At 46.4% G+C, this 23,082-nt stretch overlaps 1 protein-coding gene across 1 annotated transcript in view; it reads left to right on the top strand.

Moving 5' to 3' along the window:
• The first annotated feature begins 7,395 nt into the window (after positions 1–7,395).
• The window catches only part of lasp1 (LIM and SH3 protein 1), a 121,401-nt gene continuing 105,714 nt past the window's right edge, over positions 7,396–23,082 (top strand). Inside the window, exon 1 of the mRNA XM_033034879.1 lies at positions 7,396–7,719. Within this exon, the coding sequence (XP_032890770.1) occupies positions 7,651–7,719 (69 nt within the window). The 5' untranslated portion in view covers positions 7,396–7,650. The remainder of the gene's footprint in view (positions 7,720–23,082) is intronic.

The raw sequence follows: 23,082 nt of genomic DNA, 5'->3' as shown, positions 1-23,082 counted from the left end.
ATCCTACTCAGTGCTACGTATACGTCGTAGGGGGTGAGTGTGAGGGGCTGGTGATCGGCAGGGAGCACAGCCTTGATGACCATCTCTAGATTGTCCCAGTCAAAGCGGCCATAGAAGTGGTTAAGCTCCTCAAGGAAGGAGGCATCGCTGGATGTGGGCCTTGAATATTCTGGATTTATTTGTGTTTTTTCTTTCATTTCCTTTCATGTTGACAAAATTGAATGTTTATTTTTTTTGAGGAAAATTTCGCTCAAGATACATTAATTTGAGATTTTAAATTGGAATTGGTAATATCGAGAATGAGCACAGTCAATTAGTTTAGTTTGTTGTGTTTAGTTTATTGTACCGTGAAAAGCTTAGCGTACAGTCTCAACTTATTAAAATCTACCTTGTCTGTTCAGTGGTAGACTCGAACAGCATGGAAGTTGGTTCTTCAGCCCAACATGTCCATGCCAATCAAGATGTCCTTATGTGCCATTTATCCGTGTTTAGAACATGGAACATGGTAGAGTACAAGAACAAGGTTATTCGGCCCACAATATCAGTGCTAAACATGAGGCCAAGATAGACTATCTTGTCTGCCTGCCAGTGATCCATATGCATCCATTCCCTGCATAGCCCTGTGTCCATCTAAAAGCCCTATATATTGCCACTATCATATCTGCCTCCCGGTACCAGGTTACTGGGATTCATAGAAACATAGAAACATAGAAAATAGGTGCAGGAGTAGGCCATTCGGCCCTTCGAGCCTGCACTGCCATTCAATATGATCATGGCTGATCATCCAACTCAGTATCTTGTACCTGCCTTCTCTCCATACCCCCTGATCCCTTTAGCCACAAGGGCCACATCTAACTCCCTCTTAAATATAGCCAATGAACTGGCCTCAACTACCTTCTGTGGCAGAGAATTCCACAGATTCACCACTCTCTGTGTGAAAAATGTTTTCCTCATCTCGGTCCTAAAAGATTTCCCCCTTATCCTTAAACTGTGTGACCCCTTGTTCTGGACTTCCACAACATCGGGAACAATCTTGCTGCATCTAGCCTGTCCAACCCCTTAAGAATGTTGTAAGTTTCTATAAGATCCCCCCTCAATCTTCTAACTTCTAGCGAGTACAAGCCGAGTCTATCCAGTCTTTCTTCATATTCCATCCGCTTTCCAGCACTCTCCGTGTGAAGGAGAAAACATCCCACATACAGTATCCTCTTTAAACTTTGTCCCTTAAACCTTAAACCTATGCTCTCCAGTCTTTGACATTCCCGTTCTGGGATAAATGTTCTGACTGTCTACCCTATCTACGCCTCTCATAATTTTATAATCTTCTATCAGGTCGCCCCTCTGCCTCCTGACTCTCCAGATAAAACAATCCAAGTTTGTCCAACCTCTTCTTAAGGTAACACTGGTAAATCTGGTAATGAAGACAGGGAGTGCTGGAGCAACTCAATGGGTCAGGCAGCATATGTAGGAAAGAACTGCAGATGCTGGTTTAAATCGAAGGTAGGCACAAAATGCTGGAGTAACTCAGCGGGAGAGATGGAATGGGTGAAGGAGGGTCTCGACTCGAAACGTCACTCATTCCTTCTCTCCAGAGATGCTGCCTATCCCGCTGAGTTACTCCAGCATTTTGGGTCAGGCAGCATCTCAGCAGAACATGGATAGGTGACGTTACGAGTCTGGCATTCAGGTAAATCTGTCCTGCACCAAAGCCTCCATATCCTTCATCTTACTATCCATCTGTCTACCTAATTGATGACCCTTGGACTATCCTTGTTCAGACTTTACTGGCTTTACCTTGCACTAAACATTATTCCTTTGTCATGTGTCTATACACTGTAAATGGCTCGATTATAATCATGTATTGTCTTTCTGCTGACTGGATAGCACGCAACAAAAACTTTTCACTGTACCTCGGTACACGTGACAATAAACTAAATTGATAACTGACCCGCAATTCACACACCTAATTTTGACGAATCTGATTTTGCAAGCCACTTAAAGAATGGAGATGCAAGTTGTGAAGAGCCCGCACCTACTGTCAGAATAGGTTTTTATTAGTTAAAAAAAGTTAATTTTCCAAAAAGATGTTTGGAGATTTTATGCTACAAGTTACAATTAAACTCCGAACTTGATAGACTTAGGGGGAATTAATTTTGTCTTTTAAATATTATTGCTCCATTCTGAGTTTATTTTGTGTTGTTTATGACGGTGTTTTGCAGAGTACCATGTTCACATATACATTGTGCTGCCACAAGTAAGAATTTAATTCTTCCATTTCGGGAGCTATGACCTTGACTCTTGAAATAACATGTTCCATCTACAAATCAAATCATCTCTCCATGAGAGGGCACCCATGAGCTCCTCGCTGCCTGATTACTGACGATTACTGTCCAGAACACAGCCATGCGGAAGGTGCAAAAAGATGCAATTAAGCATTCTCAGCTGTTAGCGCCCAACTTGTTATGTTCTGCATCCTGCTGCATATGTTTCAGGGACAAAGCATTTGATAAAAAATGAGAATTACAGATCCACGGATCGCATTCACGCTGGGTTTAATAATCCAAGCTGATCCTGGATTCACATGCTAATTTGCCCCATCCACAGTCCCTGTTTTCAGCAACGTCAGCTCATGCAGTGAAATTAAACTGTTTAAGAAGGAACTGCAGATGCTGGAAAATCAAAATATAATCCACTATAAACCTTCTGACTCCCATGGCTCACAAAAATGCTGGAGAAACTCAGCGGGTGCAGCAGCATCTATGGAGCGAAGGAAATAGGTAACGTTTCGGGCCGAAACCCTTCTTCAGACTGATAGGGGGTGGCGGGGAGAAGGAAGGAAAAAGGAGGAGGAGGAGCCCGAGGGCTGAGGAAGGGGATGAGACAGCAAGGGCTAACAGAATTGGGAGAATTCGATGTTCATGCCCGCAGGATGCAGACTCCCCAAGCAAAATATGAGGTGCTGTTCCTCCAATTTCCGGTGGCTATCTGGACTACACTTCTTCCCACCCTGCTTCCTGTAAGGACTCCATCCCCTACTCCCAATTCCTCCGTCTACGCCACATCTGCTCCCAGGATGATGCGTTCCACACCAGGGCATCTGAAATGTCCTCATTCTTCAGGGAACGGGGGTTCCCCTCCTCCACCATAGATGAGACTCTTCCATACCCCGCAACAATGCTCTCTCTCCCCATCCCCCCACTCGCAACAAGGGCAGAGTCCCCCTAGTCCTCACCTTTCACCCCACCAGCCGTAAAATACAACAAGTAATCCTCCGTCAGTTTCGCCACCTCCAACGTGACCCCACCACTCGCCACATCTTCCCATCTCCCCCCCCCCCCCCCCATGTCTGCCTTCCGCAAAGACCGCTGCCTCCGCAACTCCCTTGTCAATTCTTCCCTTCCCTCCCGTACCACCCCCTCCCCGGGCACTTTCCGTTGCAACTGCAAGAGATGCAACACTTGTCCCTTTACCTCCCCCCCTCGACTCCATTCAAGGACCCAAGCAGTCGTTCCAGGTGCGACAGAGGTTCACCTGCATCTCCTCCAACCTCATCTACTGCATCCGCGGCTCCTCCTCCTCCTTTTTTCCTTTCTTCTCCCCCCCGAGTTTAGTTTTCTTTTCCTTTCCTATCCATGTACCTGTTCGAGTGTCTGCACTGTGGTGCCTTGATAGAGCCACTGCTTTTCAGCGCCAGAGACCTGGTTCGATCTTCACTATGGGTACGGTGTGTACGGAGTTTGTACATTCTCCCTGTGACCTTGCGGGTTTTTCCAGAGGTGCTCGGGTTTCCTCCCACACTCCAAAGATGAACAGATTTGTAGGTTAATTGGCTTAAGTAAAAAATGTAAATGTTGCCTAGTGTATAGGATAGTGTCAGTGTGTGGGCATCATTGGTTGGCGTGGACTCAGTGGGCCGAAGGGCCTATTTCTGTGCTGTATCTCTAAACAAATTATAGCACCTGCCCTCTTTGCCTCCTCTGGCAGATTGCACCATATACCCACCACTCCCTTAAGTTAATTTAACTTAATGGAAACTGCCCTCAGGCAGATTTTATTACTTTCACTTATTAGTGCATGAATTGAGAGTCAGTAGAAAATTTATTTTTATATGGCTCCTATAAAGTGGTAACACACCCTGATATAGTTCACAGGAGTGTTATCGAGCCACGCCTGACTTTGACCCAGCCAAGAGATAGTAGAGACAGAAGGAACTGCAGATTCTGGAATCCTGAGCAAACCACAAAACGCTGGAGTAACTCTACAGGTCTGTCGAGGATATGGACAGTCAATATTTCTATCTGTATTCTTCTCTCTTCCTTTAACCCTCGAGCTGTCTCCTCCCATCCCCCCGCCCTCGGGCTCCTCCTCCTCCCTTTTTCCTTCCTTCTCCCCCCCACCCCCCCATCAGTCTGAAGAAGGGTTTCGGCCCGAAACGTCGCCTATTTCCTTCGCTCCATAGATGCTGCTGCACCCGCTGAGTTTCTCCAGTATTTTTGTGTACCTCGATCTTCCAGCATCTGCAGTTCCTTCTTGAACACTTTCTCTCTGTATCACCGTCTATGTCTACATATTCTGTTGTGCTGCTGCAAGTAAGAATTTTATTGTTCCATCTGGGACATGTGACAATAAAACACTCTTGACTCCTGATTATGTCTCTTGTTTCCCTTTCCCCTGACTCGGCTTGTACTCGCTGGAATTCAGAAGATTGAGGGGGGATCATATAGAAACTTACAAAATTCTTAAGGGGTTGGACAGGCTAGATGCAGGAAGATTGTTCCCGATGTTGGGGAAGTCCAGAACTAGGGGTCACAGTTTAAGGATAAGAGGGAAGTCTTTTAGGACCGAGATGAGAAAATCATTTTTCACACAGAGAGTGGTGAATCTCTGGAATTCTCTGCCACAGAAGGTAGTTGAGGCCACAGTTCATTGGCTATATTTAAGAGGGAGTTAGATGTGGCCCTTGTGGCTAAAGGGATCAGGGGGTATGGAGAGAAGGCAGGGATGTGATACTGAGTTGGATGATCAGCCATGATCATATCGAATGGCAGTGCAGGCTCGAAGGGCCGAATGGCCTACTCCTGCACCTATTTTCTATGTTTCTATGACTCTCAGTCTGGAGGGTCTCGACGTGAAACGTCACCTATTCCTTTTCTCCAGAGATGCTGTCTGACTGGCTGAGATACTCAAGCTTTTGTGTCTATATTCGGCAACATTTAATTTATTGAGTTGAGTTTATTGTTACGTGTACCGAGGTACAGTGAAAAGCTTTCTTTTGTGTGCTATGCAGACAGTGGAAAGACAATACGAGACATTTCAGGACCTTTCTTTGGACTGATTGCAATAGGAGGACAGAAAGCTGGAAAAGTTTGGGGGGGGGGGGGGGGGGGGGGGGGGGGGGGGGGCTGCATAGAGCCTGGCAAGTGATAGGTGGACACGAAGTTCTGGAGTAACTGTGGGTCAGGCAGCGTCTCTGGAGAACATGGATAGGTGATGTTTTGGGTCGGGAGCCTTCTTTAGACTGATAGGTGGATACAGGTGAGAGGGATTTGATTAGTTAGTTTGATTGGTTAGCGCGCAACAAAAGCTTTTCACTGTACCTCGGTACACGTGACAATAATCGAAACTAAACTAGCCTCTGAATTAAAAGGATATTCCTTTAGGTGATGAATCTAGACAATAGACAATAGGTGCAGGAGTCGGCCATTCAATCCATTTAATGTGATCATGGCTGATCATCCCCAATCAGTACCCCGTTCCTGCCTTCTCCCCATATCCCCTGACTCCGCTATTTTTAAGAGCCCCATCTAGCTCTCTCTTGAAAGCATCCAGAGAACCGGCCTCCGCCGCCCTCTGAGGCAGAGAATTCCACAGACTCACAACTCTCTGAGGAAAAGTGTTTCCTCGTCTCCGTTCCAAATGGCTTACTCCTTATTCTTAAACTGTGGCCCCTGGTTCTGGACTCCCCCAACATCGGGAAAATGTTTTCTGCCTTGAGCGTGTCCTAACTCTTAAAAATCTTATATGTTTCAATGAGATACCCTCTCATCCTTCTAAATCCTCTATGGAATTAATTGCCACAGAAGGCCGTGGAGGCCAAATCAATGAATATTTTTAAGGCAGAGATAGATAGATTCTTAATTAGTACGGGTGTCAGGGGTTATGGGGTGAAGGCAGGAGAATGGGGTTTGAGGGAGAGACAGATCAGCCATGATTGAATGATGGGGGTAGACTTGATGGGTCAAATGGCCTCATTCTGTTCCAATCAATTATGAAAGCCAACGTCCCGATGAATTAATACATCTAGAGACCCCAATCCTGTCCCATATATGAATGAATGAAAACTTTATTGTCATTCAGATATACACCTAGACACAGTGCACCTTGAACGAAATTTCGTTGCATTTGACTCTCCAATCAGGTAAATAGTAAAAGTAAAAGTGCGAGGTGCGTCCATAAAAATGCCTCATGTGCATGGTTCTGTAAAAATAAATATACATAAAAAGTTTTTTAAAAAGTGTCGATATTTAAAAAGTTCTAGCCTCGGTTTTGTTGATGGTTCAGTAATCTTATGGCCTGGGGGATGAAGCTGTTGCAGAACCTGGTTGTCCCGCTCTTCATGCTGCGGTACCTCCTCCCAGAGTTAAGCAGTATAAACAGTCCAAATTGTGGGTGTGTGGGGGCTCTGGTAATGCCCTTAGCTCTAATCAGACAGCGCATGTCCATGATGGAAGGAAGAGACGTCCCAATGCCTCCATAGATGCTGCCTCACCCGCTGAGTTTCTCCAGCATTTACTTTTTGTCGACTTGTAATAAACCCTTGCGTTATCAGCACGTCTCGCCGCGCATAAATCATCGCCCACACGTGTGTGTGTGTGTCGACATGACTGCTTCTTTATTCAGTTCAATCAATGAAAGTGAGTTGAAGGTAGACAAAAGTGCTGGAGAAACTCAGCGGGTGAGGCGGCAACTATGGAGCGAAGGAAATAGGGTTTCGGCCCGAAACGTTGCCTTCTTAAAAGTGAGTTGAATCTGTCTGATCTTCGAACAACAAACGATGCACAATCATTGAAGATCAGTCTGAAGAAGGGTTTCGGCCCGAAACGTCGCCTATTTCCTTCGCTCCATAGATGCTGCTGCACCCGCTGAGTTTCTCCAGCAATTTTGTGTACCTTCGATATTCCAGCATCTGCAGTTCCTTTTTGAACACAATCATTGAACATTGGCTGTGGATTGCGTGCGTGTGGCGTATAAACTCGTCATTCATGTGATCTCTTTCTCTCTCTCTCTCTCTCTGTGTGAATACTCCCCCTCCCACCCCCCTCTCCCTCTTTTACAGCCCACGTCCGTCCTCTAAACGTGTAACGTCTCCGACAGAGTGCGCGCTCACTTTTCTTTCCCCACCCCCAGCTACCAGACCCAACCCTCTCCTTTGGACGTGCTCGCTCTCCGGTGCCCTTCCTGTTTATACCCTGATTAGATCAGAGAGAAAACAGCTTCGCACAGAAGCGGATTCAAACGGAGTGAGAGCGAGCGAGCGAGGGGGAGGAAAAAAAAGGATTGAGAAGTCTTTACACGCGTCTGGAAAGACTGAATTGCGTCTCGGAAAAAAAAAAAAAAAAAACGAGAGGAGGGAACAAAAAGCCTTGTAAAATGAATCCGTCGTGCGCTAGATGTAAAAAAATCGTCTATCCGACCGAAAAAGTCAACTGCCTAGACAAGGTGAGCAGGAATGGTCACCATGGTGGCGCGGTCTGGGTTCTCCTTGATCGGTTACATTGTAGCTCGTTAGTTTCACTGTAACAAACAACAACAGTTTCACTGTAGCAAAGTGTAGCTCGTTAGTTTCACTGTAGCAAAGTGTAGCTCGTTAGTTTCACTGTAGCAAAGTGTAGCTCGTTAGCTTCACTGTAGTAAACTACCTCGTCAGTTTCACTGTAGCAAAGTACCTCGTCAGTTTCATTGTAGCAAACTACCTCGTCAGTTTCACTGTAGCAAACTAGCTGGCCGAGTTCACTGTAGCAAAGTATAGCTCGTCGGTTTCATTGTAACGAACGGCAGCAGCTTGCCAGATCGACGAACAAACTGTGGTGGCCCCGACAAGTCACCCCCTGTAACAAACCGTAACTCGACTAAGGTAGACAAAAATGCTGGAGAAACTCAGCGGGTGCAGCAGCATCTATGGAGCGAAGGAGATAGGCAACGTTTCGGGCCCGAAACCCTTCTTCAGACTCGACTAAGTGCGAAATCGTGTCATGGTTTCCGTTTTTAAAAAAAATATTTCGGGACCTTCTCACCGTTGAAGGCGCCAAGAAGGCGGAAGTATATTAACCCAACCCTTTTCTCTCTCCCCGTGGACACACAAAATAAATCATTCACCATACGTGGAGATTTTTTTTCCAAGCGAGTTTATTTTCTCAGGATAGTACTGAAGGCTATCTTTCTTGGTTACATTTTGTTTTTTAATTGTGTGTTTGTTCCCCCCCGCCACCACCCGTCGTCTTAACATGTTTTGGGAATTAAATTGTCATTTTTGAAATAAAATGATTTCAGGCTCGTGTTGGATTTAAATCTTTAAAAAGAGAATCACTGCGGGTCAGTGGGGCGTGAGAATATTAAACATTTTACTGGAGATAAGGCTGTGTAGAGGGCGTGGATCCATTTATTTCACGTCACACATTGAAATTGGATCTGAAAGAGTTTTTTAGCACAAAGTTTGGATTGCTTTTTTGGGCCAGTGTAAACCCTGATGTTAAAACATTAAAAAAAAAATATATACAAGTAACCAGTGCTCATTTACAGTCCTAAAATCTGAAATAAAAAGTTTAGAAGTTCCCAAATGACTTCAGAAATTAAAAGTCTGAAGAAGGGGTTTGGCCCGAAACGTTGCCTATTTCCTTCGCTCCATAGATGCTGCTGCACCCGCTGAGTTTCTCCAGCACTTTTGTCTACCTCCCAAAGGACTTGCCCTGTTTCATAGAACACCTTGAGATGAAGACTAAAATAGATTTGTATGTCTTCCCCCATCACTTATAAGTTTTTGGTTAGATGAAGGTTTATTAGTACAGGCAGTCTCTTGAGATATTGTTACTGTTTTGTTAATTCACAAACATTTAAAAACATGCTTAAAATTGTTTAACTGGTGTATGTCTACTGCAGGGATGAGGGTGGGAATCTTGATGGAGAAGTTTTTAATTTTTTGTTTCTGGCCCACTGTACAAAGATCCAGTAAAGTCTGGGAACCCGTCTTCTCACAAAAGACTTATTTTAACCTCTTACACCCACCAGCGTGCCAGCCATCAATGGTGCTGCTGTTGCCTGCGCTCAATTTGGCAGAAGCCAGCAATGTTGTGATATTCAACTCGAGCGGCTGTTCCTTCTGGGCGGGTTCCCCCTTGGAGCGAGTTTAGTTCGGAGACAGGCCCTTCAGCCCGCAGACTCCATGCTGCCCATCGGTCACCCATTCACTCTAGTCCCATGTTATCTCACTTACACATCCGCTCTCTACACATGAGGACCAATTTACAGAGATGTGTGTGTGTGTAGGTTTGTGTGGATGTATATGTATATTGTGTGTGGGTATATATATTTATGTGTATATACACTCTCTCACACATACACACTCTCTCACACAGATATACACACACGTGTGTGTGTATATGTGTGTTTCTATATATATGTGTGTGTATGTGTGTATATATATATATGTGTATATGTATATATATGTGTGAGTGTGTATATGCTTGTATATATGTGTGCATATATGTGTGGGTGTGTGTGTATGTGTGTTTCTATATATATGTGTGTGTATGTGTATATATATATATATATGTGTATATGTATATATATGTGTGTGTGTGTATATGCTTGTATATGTGTGTGCATATATGTGTGGGTGTGTGTGTATATACATATATGTGTGTGTGTGTACACATAATATACATATGTGTGTGTATATAGATAGATAGATAGATATATAGATAGATAGATATAGATAGATATAGATATATAGATATCTCCCTCCCCCCTCCCCCTCCCTGTGGATGCTTTTGCTGGTGGGGAGATCAGTACCCGTGATGGATCCTGTGGGTTACCAGGTGGTGGGCATGAACATCATTCACTGTTTTCCATTCCAGGGAAGGGTGATCACCCAGGCGTATAAGTAGTTCTCTCTCGCTTTCTTCCCGTGTCTGCTGACTGGTAGGCACAGTGATTCCAACTATTCTTGCTCATAATAAGGAGCCTGCAGCAAATGTACCAAATCCAGCACAGATCTGCGGGAAGCAGTGGAGGACCACGACCTTTTCAGCTGCAATCCATGCACTGCTTAGTTATACACCTCACCCAGACGCTCGATGCCCATCTGCCCTTAGTCATGCTGCTATTGCCCTCACTGAACTCAACAAGCTAATACATACTATGCTGGAAACTAAACCTGATCACATATTCCTTTTCTCCAGAGAGGGACAGAGGGTGGTGAATCTGTGGAATGATTTGCCGCAGAGGGCTGTGGAGACCAACTCAATGGATATTTTTAAGGCAGAGATAGATCTAGATTAGTCTGGGTGTCGGGGGTTGTGGGGTGAAAGCAGGAGAATGGGGTTAGACGGGAGAGATAAATCGACCATGATTGAATGGTGGAGTAGACTTGATGGGCCGAATGGCCTAATTTTGCTTCTATCACTTACGAACTCTGCTGCCCTACCCTCTCCAGGGTGACTGCCGCTTTTTGTGTCAATCCTGGTCTGGTCTTGTTCGCTTGAATTATTGGAACAGCACATGCGCTGAGAGCTATGTTCCACACTCTACCTTTCTCTTCACGCTACCTATTGTGCCTGAGTTTGGCTTGATTGTATACATGTATAGGATCTGATTTAATGGGAGAGCATGTAAAACAAAGCCTGTCACTGTACCTGAATTTGCATGTCAATGATAAACCTAAACCTTCCGTTTGATCAGCCATGATCACATTGGATGGCGGTGCTGGCTCGAAGGGCCAAATGCCCTAATCCTGCACCTATTGTCTATTGTTTAATCTAAAGAAAGGTTCCAACTCAAAACGTCACCTAAGATGGACACAAAATGATGGAGTAATTCTGTCTCTGGGGAAATGCTGCCTGACCCGCTGAGTTACTAGCATGTTATGTCCATTTTTGGTTAAAAAAACCCAAAGTCTGTATTTCCTTGTTATTACAAAATGTCGCCTATCAATGTTCTCCAGAGATGCTGCCTGACCCGCTGTGTTACTCCAGCGCTTGTGTCCATTTGTGGTGTAAACCAACATCTGCAGTTCCTTTTTGTGACAAAGTGTCGCCAATCCATGTTCTCTAGCAATGCTGCCCGACCCACTGAGTTACTCCAGCACTTTGTGGGAGATGGGGCACTTCAAGATAGCGGAGTCGGGGGATATGGGGAGAAGGCAGGAATGGGGTACTGATTGTGGATGATCAGCCATGATCACATTGTATGGTTCAATTGCCTACTCCTGCACCTATTGTCGATTGTCAATTGTGTCCTTTTCTGTAAAGAAGCATTTGGTGTTCCTTGTTCCTAAAGCTACTGTTCGGTGTGGGAGCTTTGTACTTCCAATTTAAAAAAGCTTTAGGTTCACAATCTTGAACCCGAGGTATCTAGGCCTTTTGGAAAAGTCCAGTTCAGTTTGCAAATAAGGGGCCACAACAGCGGACTCTGATCAAACTATAGAGAAACCACCAGCACACAGATTATTGCTAGTTAGCTTTAATATATGTTGCAATGTACATGCCTAATCTTATTTGCATTGTATATTGTGTGACCAGGGTACAAAACACCATACATAGTGTTGTGAAGGCAGTCATAGAGACATAGGAAGTCTGAAGAAGGGTCTCGACCCGAAACGTCACCCATTCCTTCTCTCAAGCGATGCTGAGTTACTCCAGCTTTTTTGGTCTACCTTCGATTTAAACCAGCATCTGCAGTTCTTTCCTACACATAGAAATATAGAAAATGGGTCTCCTTATTTGTTAACTGAACTGGACTTTTCCACAAGGCCTAGCTACCTCGGGTTCAAGATTGTGAACCCAAAGCTTTTTTAAATGGAAGTATAAAGCTCCCACACTGAACAGTAGCTTTAGAAACAAGGAACAGCATTGCTTCTTTACAGAAAAGGACACAATAGACAATAGGTGCAGGAGTAGGCCATTCGGCCCTTCGAGCCAGCACTGCCATTCAATATCAGTACCCCGTTCCTGCTTTTCCTCCCCATATCCCTTGATTCCTTTAGTCCTAAGAGCTAAATCTAATGCCCCTGTCCCACTTAGGAAACCTGAATGGAAACCTTTGGAGACTTTGCGCCCCACCCAAGGTTTCCGTGCGGTTCCCGGAGGTTGCAGGTGGTTGCTGGAGGTTGCAGGTAGTGGAAGCAGGTAGAGGAACGGACAAAAACCTCCGGGAACCGCACGGAAACCTTGGGTGGGGCGCAAAGTCTCCAGAGGTTTCTGTTCAGGTTTCCTAAGTGGGAACAGGGGCATTACTCTCTCTTTGAAAACATGAGACTTAAACTCCTGTTGGAATGTATCCCAGCCATCAAACTTTCCAGGTTTGTTTGTGTTTCCTAAGCCATTCAGTTTTCTCCTTGGCTTAGCTCCAGTTGTATGGTGAAGATACGTGGCAGAAACTCCATCTGTGTCCTGTTAAAAGCAGAACGGAAGACTTTAGTTTAGCACTGATCATAGCATCAGACCAAAGCACCATCCGGCCGCTGAGCATAGCACAATACAACAGAGGTAGACACAAGATTGGTCTCCATTCGTCGTTTTTTTGGAATCATATGGTGCAACACAATTGTAAAAAATAACTGTTTCAGGACTGGACGAGGGTTGGTCAAGATTATAAATAATGATCTCCTTTTCTTTTTTATTTTATTTTCTTTTCTCTATTCTCTCTCTCAACTTTCTTCATTTACTCGTTTTCTTTTTTCACACACTATATATTTCACATCTTTCTATCCTTTACTATCTAACTTCTTTTTCTTATTCTAATCCTTTTTCAGTGTAACAAAAAAAAAAAAAAGAAGTTGTACATGAAATGTATTATGAAAATATATATTAGGCACTTTGGTGCCATATGACTGTACTTACTTCTAATAAAATAAAATATTAAAAAAAAAAAAAGACACAAGGAACTGTAGATGCTGCAATCTTGCGTCGAACACAAGTCGGGTTAATTGGCTCGGTATAATTGTAAATTGGCCCCAGTGTGTGTAGGATTGCGTTAGTGTGGGTGGGTGGGGTTGGGGTGGGGGGGAAATCGCTGGTCGGTGCGGACTCCGTGGGCCTGTTTCCGAGCGGTGTCTCTAAATCTAAGTGCTGGGGTAACTCTGGGTCAGGCAGGATTTCTGCACGGGTAACAGGCCCTTCGGCCCACAGTGCCCATGCTGAGCATGATGCCATGATAAACTAATCTCATATGCCTGCACTTGATCCATAACCCTCCATTCCTTGCATATCCAAGTGCCTGTCCAAACGTCCCATAAACAAGGCTATCATATCTGCCTCCTCCACCACCCATAACAGTACATTCCTGGCCCCCGCTATCCTCTCTAAAGGGGGGGAAAAAGGCCTTGCACATCTCCTTACAATGTTGCCCATCTCGCCTTAAAGCTATGGCCTGTTGTCTTGAGGCGGGGGGGGGGGGGAGTTCTGACTTTAAGGTGAGGAGGAAAAGATTTAATGGGAATCTGAGGGTCAACATTTTAACAAAGGGTGGTGGGGGTATGGAATGTGTGTGATATTGCATGTATACAGGTGCATGTATATTTAAAGATACATATACATATACACAGACGCGCGCGCACTGACACACACATATAGATATTGGGCCTGATGGGCTGGGGAGGGGAGGAGTGAGTACGTGATCGGGGTGGTGTGTGTCTCTGATGATGCTGGCAGACTTTTTGAGGCAGTGACTCCTGTGGATGCGCTTGTGGTGGGGAGGTCAGCCGGAGCAGGTAGTTGAAGCAGGTGCGATCACGTCATTTACAGAAACTTACAAATTCTTAAGGAGTTGGACAGGCTAGATGCAGGAAGATTGTTCCCGATGTTGGGGAAGTCCAGGACAAGGGGTCACAGCTTAAGGATAAGGGGGAAATCCTTTAAGACCGAGATGAGAAAAACATTTTTCACACAGAGAGTGGTGAATCTCTGGAACTCTCTGCCACAGAGGGTAGTTGAGGCCAGTTCATTGGCTATATTTAAGAGGGAGTTAGATGTGGCTAAAGGGATCAGGGGGTCTGGAGAGAAGGCAGGTACAGGATACTGAGTTGGATGATCAGCCATGATCATATTGAATGGCGGTGCAGGCTCGAAGGGCCGAATAGCCTACTCCTGCACCTATTTTCTATGTTTAAGAAACATTTTTACAGGTAGGATTAGAGGGATATGGGTCAAACAGAGGCAGGTGGGACTACTATAGATGGGGCTTGTTGGTCGACGTGGGCAAATTAGGCCAAAGGGCCTGTTTGCACGCTGTATGAGTGTCTCTCTCTCTCTATGTTATGCATGCATCTTATGATTTGACGTTGCCTATTTCCTTCGCTCCATAGATGCTGCTGCACCCGCTGAGTTTCTCCAGCATTTTTGTGTGCCTTCGATTTTCCAGCATCTGCGGTTCTTTCTTAAACACGTGATGTGGAGAGAGTTCTGCAACATCCTCTCTCGCTACACTCAGTGTTCTTTGTCTCTCTACATCATTGTCTATATCTCTCGCTTCTGCTATCCCTAACCAGTCCGAAGAAGGGTCTCGACTCGAAACGTCACCCATTCCTTCTCCAGAGATGCTGCCTGACCAGCTGAGTTACTCCCAAACCATGCTCTGGAGTGGGCTTGAAGCCTGACCTTCAGGCCTGTGTGATGGCACCACAGCTGAGTAGCAGCTGATGTTTGGTTCAGCACAGCCACTCAGTTGAGGCACTGGTGGTGTGTCATTGGCTTTGGTCCCGTGCCCAAAGCATGTGATGGCACAGCAGTAGAGTTGCTGCCTTACAGCGCCTGGTTTGGGAATAACTCACCGGGTCAGGCAGCATCTCTGGAGAGAAGGAATGGGTGGCGTTTCGGGTCGAAGCACACGGCATTGGGGGTTCAGTATTGATGTGGATAGAGAACTGGCTGGCAAACAGGAAGCAAAGAGTAGGAGTAAACGGGTCCTTTTCACAATGGCAGGCAGTGACTAGTGGGGTACTGCAAGGCTCAGTGCTGGGACCCCAGCTATTTACAATATATATTAATGATCTGGATGAGGGAATTGAAGGCAATATCTCCCAAGTTTGCGGATGACACTAAGCTGGGGGGCAGGGTTAGCTGTGAGGAGGATGGTAGGAGACTGCAAGGTGACTTGGATAGGCTGGGTGAGTGGGCAAATGTTTGGCAGATGCAGTATAATGTGGATAAATGTGAGGTTATCCATTTTGGTGGCAAAAACAGGAAAGCAGACTATTATCTAAATGGTGGCCGACTAGGAAAAGGGGAGATGCAGCGAGACCTGGGTGTCATGGTACACCAGTCATTGAAAGTGGGCATGCAGGTGCAGCAGGCAGTGAAGAAAGCGAATGGTATGTTAGCTTTCATAGCAAAAGGATTTGAGTATAGGAGCAGAAAGATACGGGAGAGGTTGGAGGTTGCAGGGTGACCTGGTTAACTCGGCAGCAACCTTTCTAGCACTGTGCTTGTGCTAAACCCGATGGGATTAATCTCCATTGTGTCGCTCTTGTTGGATTGCAAAATTTGGATTGGTTGGGTTTGGCTAAATGGGGTGATTACTCCAGAAATTTCCTTTGTTTCCCCAAGGTGCTGATAGGTGGCAGAGTTCAGTTCCCCTACCCTAATTTGAGGGAGGACATTCTTGCTATTGAGGGAGCCCAGCGTAGGTTCACAAGGCTAATCCCCGGGATGGCAGGACTGTCATATGCTGAGAGAATGGAGCGGCTGGGCTTGTACACTCTGGAGTTTAGAAGGATGAGAGGATATCTCATTGAAACATATAAGATTGTTAAGGGCTTGGACACGCTAGAGGCAGGAAACATGTTCCCGATGTTGGGGGAGTCCAGAACCAGGGGCCACAGTTTAAGAGTAAGGAGTAAGCCATTTAGAACGGAGATGAGGAAACACTTTTTTCTCACAGAGAGTTGTGTCTATGGAATTCTCTGCCTCAGAGGCAGGTTCTCTGGATGCTTTCAAGAGAGAGCTAGATAGGGCTCTTTAAAAATAGTGGAGACGGGATAAGGCAGGAACGGGGTACTGATTGTGGTTGATCAGCCATGATCACATTGAATGGCGGTGCTGGCTCGAAGGGCCGAATGGCCTACTCCTGCACCTATTGTCTATTGTACTGCGAGCTGCACAACAAGACCACTGGTTTAGTTTAGTTTGGAGATACTGTGCGGAAACGGGGCCCTTTGGCTCACGAGTCGACACCAACCAGCGATCCCGGTACACTGGCACTACCCTGCACAATAGGGACGATTTACAATTCCTCCTTACGCCAATTATCCTACAAAATCTGTAGGTGTTTGGAGTGCGGGAGGAAACCTGAAACCCAAGTGGTCACAGGGAGAACGTACAAACTCCGTACAACCAGCACCCATAGTCAGGATCAAACCTGGGTCTCTGTTGCTGTAAGGCAGCAACTCTACCACTGTGCAACTGTGTCGCCTGTTTGGTATTGCATGTGCAGACCTGCTTGCCTCGATGTCTGAGCACAGAACGCCACAGGAGATCCTTTTTTCCTTTTGCCCTGTGGCAATCAAACTGAACAACTCCTCTCCTTTCTAATAATAATAATAATAATAATAATAATAATATATTTTATTGTCATTGCACATAGGTGCAACGAGAGTTGGTCTGCGGCTTCCATCCGATAGTCGTAACTTAAGCAACTAATAACATTTAGATTTAGATATCCCGAGAAACATGATTTATAAAAAAAAAAAAGAACAGTAAAACTGTCTAAAGTGCAAATATGTCTGATCTGGGTCGATGTGCGAGAATACAGTTCATGGGGGTGGGGGGGGGGGACACACTCAGCAGGGCCTGTTCAGAGCAGCGATCGATCTGGGGGTGAAGCTGTTCCTGAGTCTGGAGGTTCGGGCATAGAAGGCCTTGTAACGTCTGCCGGAAGGTAGGACTTCGAACAGACTACTACAAGGGTGTGAGGAGTCTTTGTGGATGCTGTCGGCCTTCTGACATGGGGTAGACCGACTCCCCTTGTCACTCTAATTTAATGTTACATGTATCTTGTAGTGTTTTGTGACTGTTGGCCAATTTCCCTCCTGGGATAAAAAAAGTTATTTCGTGTCTGCATTTCTGAACGCGCTGTGTACTACCTCAGTTGTTCATACAACTGAAGATCTACGAACCTTTGAAAATCTTTCGCAAGCACTGCTCTCTCTCCCCATCCCCCCCACTCGCAACAAGGGCAGAGTCCCCCTAGTCCTCACCTTTCATCCCACCAGTCGTCGCGTCCAACAAGTAATCCTCCGTCTTTTCCGCCACCTCCAACGTGACCCCACCACTGGCCACATCTTCCCATCTCCCCCAATGTCAGCCTTCCGCAAAGACCGCCCCCTCCATAACTCCCTTGTCAATTCTTCCCTTCCCTCCCGTACCACCCCCTCCCCGGGCACTTTCCGTTGCAACCGCAAGAAATGCAACACCTGTCCATTTACCTCCCCCCTCGACTCCATTCAAGGACCCAAGCAGTTGTTCCAGGTGCGACAGAGGTTCACCTGCATCTCCTCCAACCTCATCTACTGCATCCGCTGCCCTAGATGTCAGCTGATCTACGTCGGTGAGACCAAGCGGAGGTTGGGCGATCGTTTCGCCAAACACCTCCGCTCGGTCCGCAAGAACCAACCTGACCTCCCGGTGGCTCAGCACTTCAACTCCCCCTCCCACTCCGAATCCGACCTTTCTGTCCCGGGTCTCCTCCATGGCGGAGCGAGCAACACCGGAAATTGGAGGAACAGCACCTTATATTCCGCTTGGGGAGTCTGCATCCTGCGGGCATGAACATTGAATTCTCCAAATTTTGTTAGCCCTTGCTGTCTCCTCCCATCCCCCAGCCCTCGGGCTCCTCCTCCTTTTTCCTTCCTTCTCCCCGCCACCCCCCCCCCCCCATCAGTCGGAAGAAGGGTTTCGGCCCGAAACGTTGCCTATTTCCTTCGCTCCATAGTTGCTGCTGCACCCGCTGAGTTTCTCCAGCTTTTTTGTGTACCTTTGAAAATCTTTGCCTGTTCCAAACCACTTCACATATGATGGATTACTTTCAAAATTGCTAATGGCTGTTGTTGTAAAGAATGCCAAGCAGCAAATGATGCAGCCCAGGATCACATACGTGGAGATGAAATACATTGGCAGATTCAAAGTGCTCAGTGTTGGATGAAGTCTGGATGGTGTCTCTGTTACCATGGTGACCAGTCATTGGGGAAAAAGTGGCTTTTCAGAAATGTTAGGTTTCTCTGGAAAGTCAAAGGGGGACCTGATAGAAGTGTATGGAATAATGATAGGGTGAGCAGTCAGGGTGGAAGTGTCGAGGACTAGAGGGCATAGCTAGTTCTGAGGGGGAAAGTTTAAAGGAAGGACACAAGTTGCTGGAGTAATGCCCCTGTCCCACTTAGGAAACCTGAATGGAAACATGTGGAGACTTTGCGCCCCACCCAAGGTTTCCATGCGATTCTAATACTCAAGGCGCTTTACATGGCATTATTCATTCACTCCTCAGTCACACTCGGTGGTGGTAAGCTACTTCTGTAGCCACAGCTGCCCTGGGGCAGACTGACGGAAGCGTGGCTGCCAATCTGCGCCTACGGCCCCTCCGACCACCACCAATCACTCACACACATTCACACACGGGCAAAGGTGGGTGAAGTGTCTTGCCCAAGGACACAATGACAGTATGCACTCCAAGCGGGATTCGAACCGGCTGCCTTCCGGCTGCCAGCTGAACACTTAGCCCATTGTGCCATCTGTCGTCCCCATTGTAGCCAGGATAACGTCGATTGCCACCGGGCGCGTACTTCGGTGAATTCCATTGGTGACTACCTATGTTAACCGGCGACTGAATTGTCTACAGCTGTCGCCGACAGGGCCGTGGCTTGTGGCGGGTGGACGTAGGTCGACTTCGGTTGTTGCTTGTGTGGTGGTAGGTGGTCGTGGATGGACGTCCTAACTTGCGGCGATTGGGTTGTCGGTAGCTTAACGTCCACTGGGTGGTAGGTTGTTGTAGCATGTTGAGTGATAGTTGGATGCAGGTGATGGGGGAAGATGGTTGGACAACCAGAACTGAAGGGACAAAAGGAAGTAAGATAAGAAGTGCCAATTCAATCAATCAATGACTTTATTGTCATTAAAAAATACACCAATAAATGCAAGTCTGAATGAAATGTCGTTGCATCCTACTCACCGTGCAACATAAGATAACAAATGAATAAAATAGATAAAAAGATAAAATAGATAATGGTGGCGGCACAAGAAGCTGTTGCAAAACCTGGCTGATCTGCTCCTTATACTACGATACCTTTTGCCCGAGGACAGCAGAGTGAACAGTCCATGATGGAGATGTGAGGGGTGTCTTTTATAATGCTGTTGGCCTTGGACAAGCAACGTGAAGCTAGAAGAAGGAATGTAGGGGGAGGGAGATGGGGTGTCTTCATTCAAGGGCTATTTTAAAAATTTAATTGAAAGATGTGGAATGGAAACATTCCCTTCAGCCCACCAAGTCCACACTGACCATTGATCACCTGTTCACGTTAGTTCCATGTTGCCCCAATTTAGCATCCACTGATTTTACATGCAAGGGAATATTTGCAAGGGGTCGAGTCGAGTCAAGTTTATTCGTCACATACACATACGAGATGTGCAGTGAAATGAAAAGTGGCAATGCTCGCGGACTTTGTGCAAAAAGGCAGACAAACAAACAAACAAACTACAAACAGAATGGAACAGAATCACATATTCTTATAATATTGTTGGCGGAAGGGAAAAAGGGAAAAAAACCCAGCAATTAAAAAAAAAAAAAAAGCAGTAGAGTGGTTCAGTAAAGTTAGTCCCAGGTGAGATAGGACTTTACAGTTCTAATGGCCTCTGGGAAGAAACTCCTTCTCAACCTCTCCGTACTCACAGCATGGCAACGGAGGCGTTTGCCTGACCGTAGCAGCTGGAACAGTTGACCTCCAAAGCCACATGTCTTTGGGATGTGGGAGGAATCCAGAGCACCTGGAGGTAAACAAATGGGGAAAACCTGCAAACTCCACACAGAGTATTGGAAATAGAGATGGTTCTGAGTCGGGACAGTGAGGTTGGTCTCATTGCTGCATTTACCGGTACATTTCAGATGTCTTGAGATCTCTTTGGCCCATTGTTGCTCCTGGTGCCATTTACACGTGGAACATTAATCCTCTACATAAACCCATTAGCCTTTATTTGTGAAAATCTTTGGTGGTGTTGAGGTACTAGAATTATCTGTAATGAGACTTTTAGTAGCTCTTATCTTTTTGTTGAACGATTTTCTGCCTCTCTCAAGTTAATGCTTGCTAAAAATTTGAATATGAAAGGGATGAAGTGGTAGAGCTGCTGCCTTCCAGCTCCAGAGACCCGGATTCAATCCTGACTACGGGTGCTGTCTGTATGGAGTTTGTCCGTTCTCCCTGTGACCTTATCGGTCTTCTCCGGGTGCTCCGGCTTCCTTTCACACTCCAAGGATGTACAGATTTGTAGGTTAATTGACCTGTAAAATTGAAATATTGTCCCTAATGTGTAGGGTAGTGCTAGTGTACAGTGCGATCGCTGGCCGTGTGGACTTAGTGGGTCAAGGGCTTGTATGAAGTCTAAAGTAAGCTTCTCAAATGTTAAGGGGGATGCACGGTGGCACAGCGGTAGAGTTGCTGCCTTACAGTGAATGCAGCGCCAGGGACCCGGGTTCCATCCTGACTACGGGCGCTGTCTGTGTGGAGTTTGTCCGTTCTCCCCGTGACCAGAGTGGGTTTTCTCCGAGATCTTCAGTTTCCTCCCACACTCGTACAGGTTTTGTAGGTTAATTGGCTTGGTGAATGTACAAATTGTCCCTAGTGTGTGTTATAGAAACATAGAAAATAGGTGCAGGAGTAGGCCATTCGGCCCTTCGAGCCTGCACCGCCATTCAATATGATCATGGCTGATCATCCAAATCAGTATCCCATACCTGCCTTCTCTCCATACCCCCTGATCCCTTTGGCCGCAAGGGCCACATCTAACTCCCTCTTAAATCCAGCCCAGGAACTGGCCTCAACTACCTGTGGCAGAGAATTCCACAGATTCACCACTCTCTGTCTACATTGTGTGGGATCGCTGGTCGGCACGAACTCAGTGGGCTGAAGGGCCTGTTTCTGCGCTGTATCTCTAAACTAAACTAAATCAGGCTTATTCAAATATTTTGGACCATCCGGAATGGGTTTGCACGAGTGCAAACCTGTTGGCAGTATTTTCCATTCCTGGAAGTACCAGTGCTCTAGTTCCCCCCCCCCCCCCCCCCCCCCCCCCCACGTCCCAAAGACCATGCAGGCTATGGCTGCTGTAAAGCACTCCTAGTGTGTGGAGAGTGGAAGCGGAAGTGGGAGAACGTTTGGGAACTGGCGATCGATGGTCGGCATGGACTCGATGGGCTGAAGGGCCTTTTCCCGCGGTGTATATCTAAACAAAATGATGCCCTCTAGTATTTGATTTTTACATCCTGGGGCAACGGCTTTGACTGTCTGCCCTATCTCTGCCTCTGATCATATTAATATACAGTCTACGGGGTTTAAAATGTTTTTAAGAAGCATTTTGGACTCCTGCTGCCTGTGAAAAGCTGCAGAACATTCTGTTACTTACGCGCTTGTGTCACAATTGCCCTATCTTTTAGATAAAAATATTTCAACACCAAGGTCCCTGAAGAAATTATTTGCTTTCCTCTTTCCCCTAAAATTGCAGACTTGTGCCAAGGTTACTGACTCTGTGCTCAAAACCACTTTGTCCATGTGATCTTAGTTGTGATCCGTGACACTTGTTTAAAAGGAGCACTTGCCCATTACAGTGTTGAGATTATGGTCTCTTGTTTCATTTTGTAAGGAGATGTATTTACATATTTGCATAGCTTACCCCAGAATGGAGAGAGAGAGAGAGAGAGATGGGGGAGAGAGAGAGAGATGATGGGGGGGGGGGGGGGGGGAGAGAGTGAAGGGAGGGAGAGAGAGAGAGAGAGATGTACGGAGAGAGAGCGCGATGGGGAGAGAGGGGAGAGAGTGAAGGGAGAGTGGCAGGTAGAGTGAGAGAGGGGGAGGGGGGGAGAGAGAGATACGGAGATGGGGGGGGGGGGGGGGGGGGAGAGAGCGATGGGGAGAGTTGGGAGAGACAGAGAGATGATTGCCTTGTTTAAGGGTTAAGGCACCAATCAAGATGCTTTCCCTCTTCATTCAGAGCAGAAAACGCCAGAAGCATGAATTAGACCAGGGTGTGAAGGAGGAAACCAAATGAATAAATTGTTAATTCCTCTGTCAGAAAATTTGATATGGTTCTGAAGAAGGATCTCGGTCTTGAAGCGTTAACAGTGTATCTCCTCCCATAGAAACGGTGCCAGCATTAACAGAAAAATATATAATAATTTAATCTTCAGATTTCCAGCATCTGCATTTGATTTTTGTCTTCCACTACCAGTCAATATTTGTGGGCTGGGGATGGGTGGAGTTTGAATCGTCCCGTTCCTAGATCTCCCCCCCCCCCCCCCCCCCCCCCCCCCTCTCCTCCCGCCAGTGTGATGGGGGATCCCGTTTAGTTTTTGAATTGTGTTGAGCCTCAGGCTTGGCACGGGGACAAGGAGGAGGGGGGGCGGATTAAGCAGCAGAGATGAAGAGCGCGTTTGGCTGACCAACTTTGAGCTGAAGCAGAGCCAAAAGAAATTGTGGAAGAAAGCAACGTGGGAGGCCAGCTGAGTGAGTTTCCTCTTGTGTTTCAAGGCTGAGGCGCTGAAGGGCAGTTCTTGGTGTGAATCATGAACGTGGCATGAGGAGGATCGTCCCCCCCAAAACCGCTCAACATGCAC

Source organism: Amblyraja radiata, chromosome 16, assembly GCF_010909765.2.
Source record: "Amblyraja radiata isolate CabotCenter1 chromosome 16, sAmbRad1.1.pri, whole genome shotgun sequence".
NCBI classification, from domain to species: domain Eukaryota; kingdom Metazoa; phylum Chordata; class Chondrichthyes; order Rajiformes; family Rajidae; genus Amblyraja; species Amblyraja radiata.
This window is presented reverse-complemented; position numbering and strand designations above follow the sequence as displayed.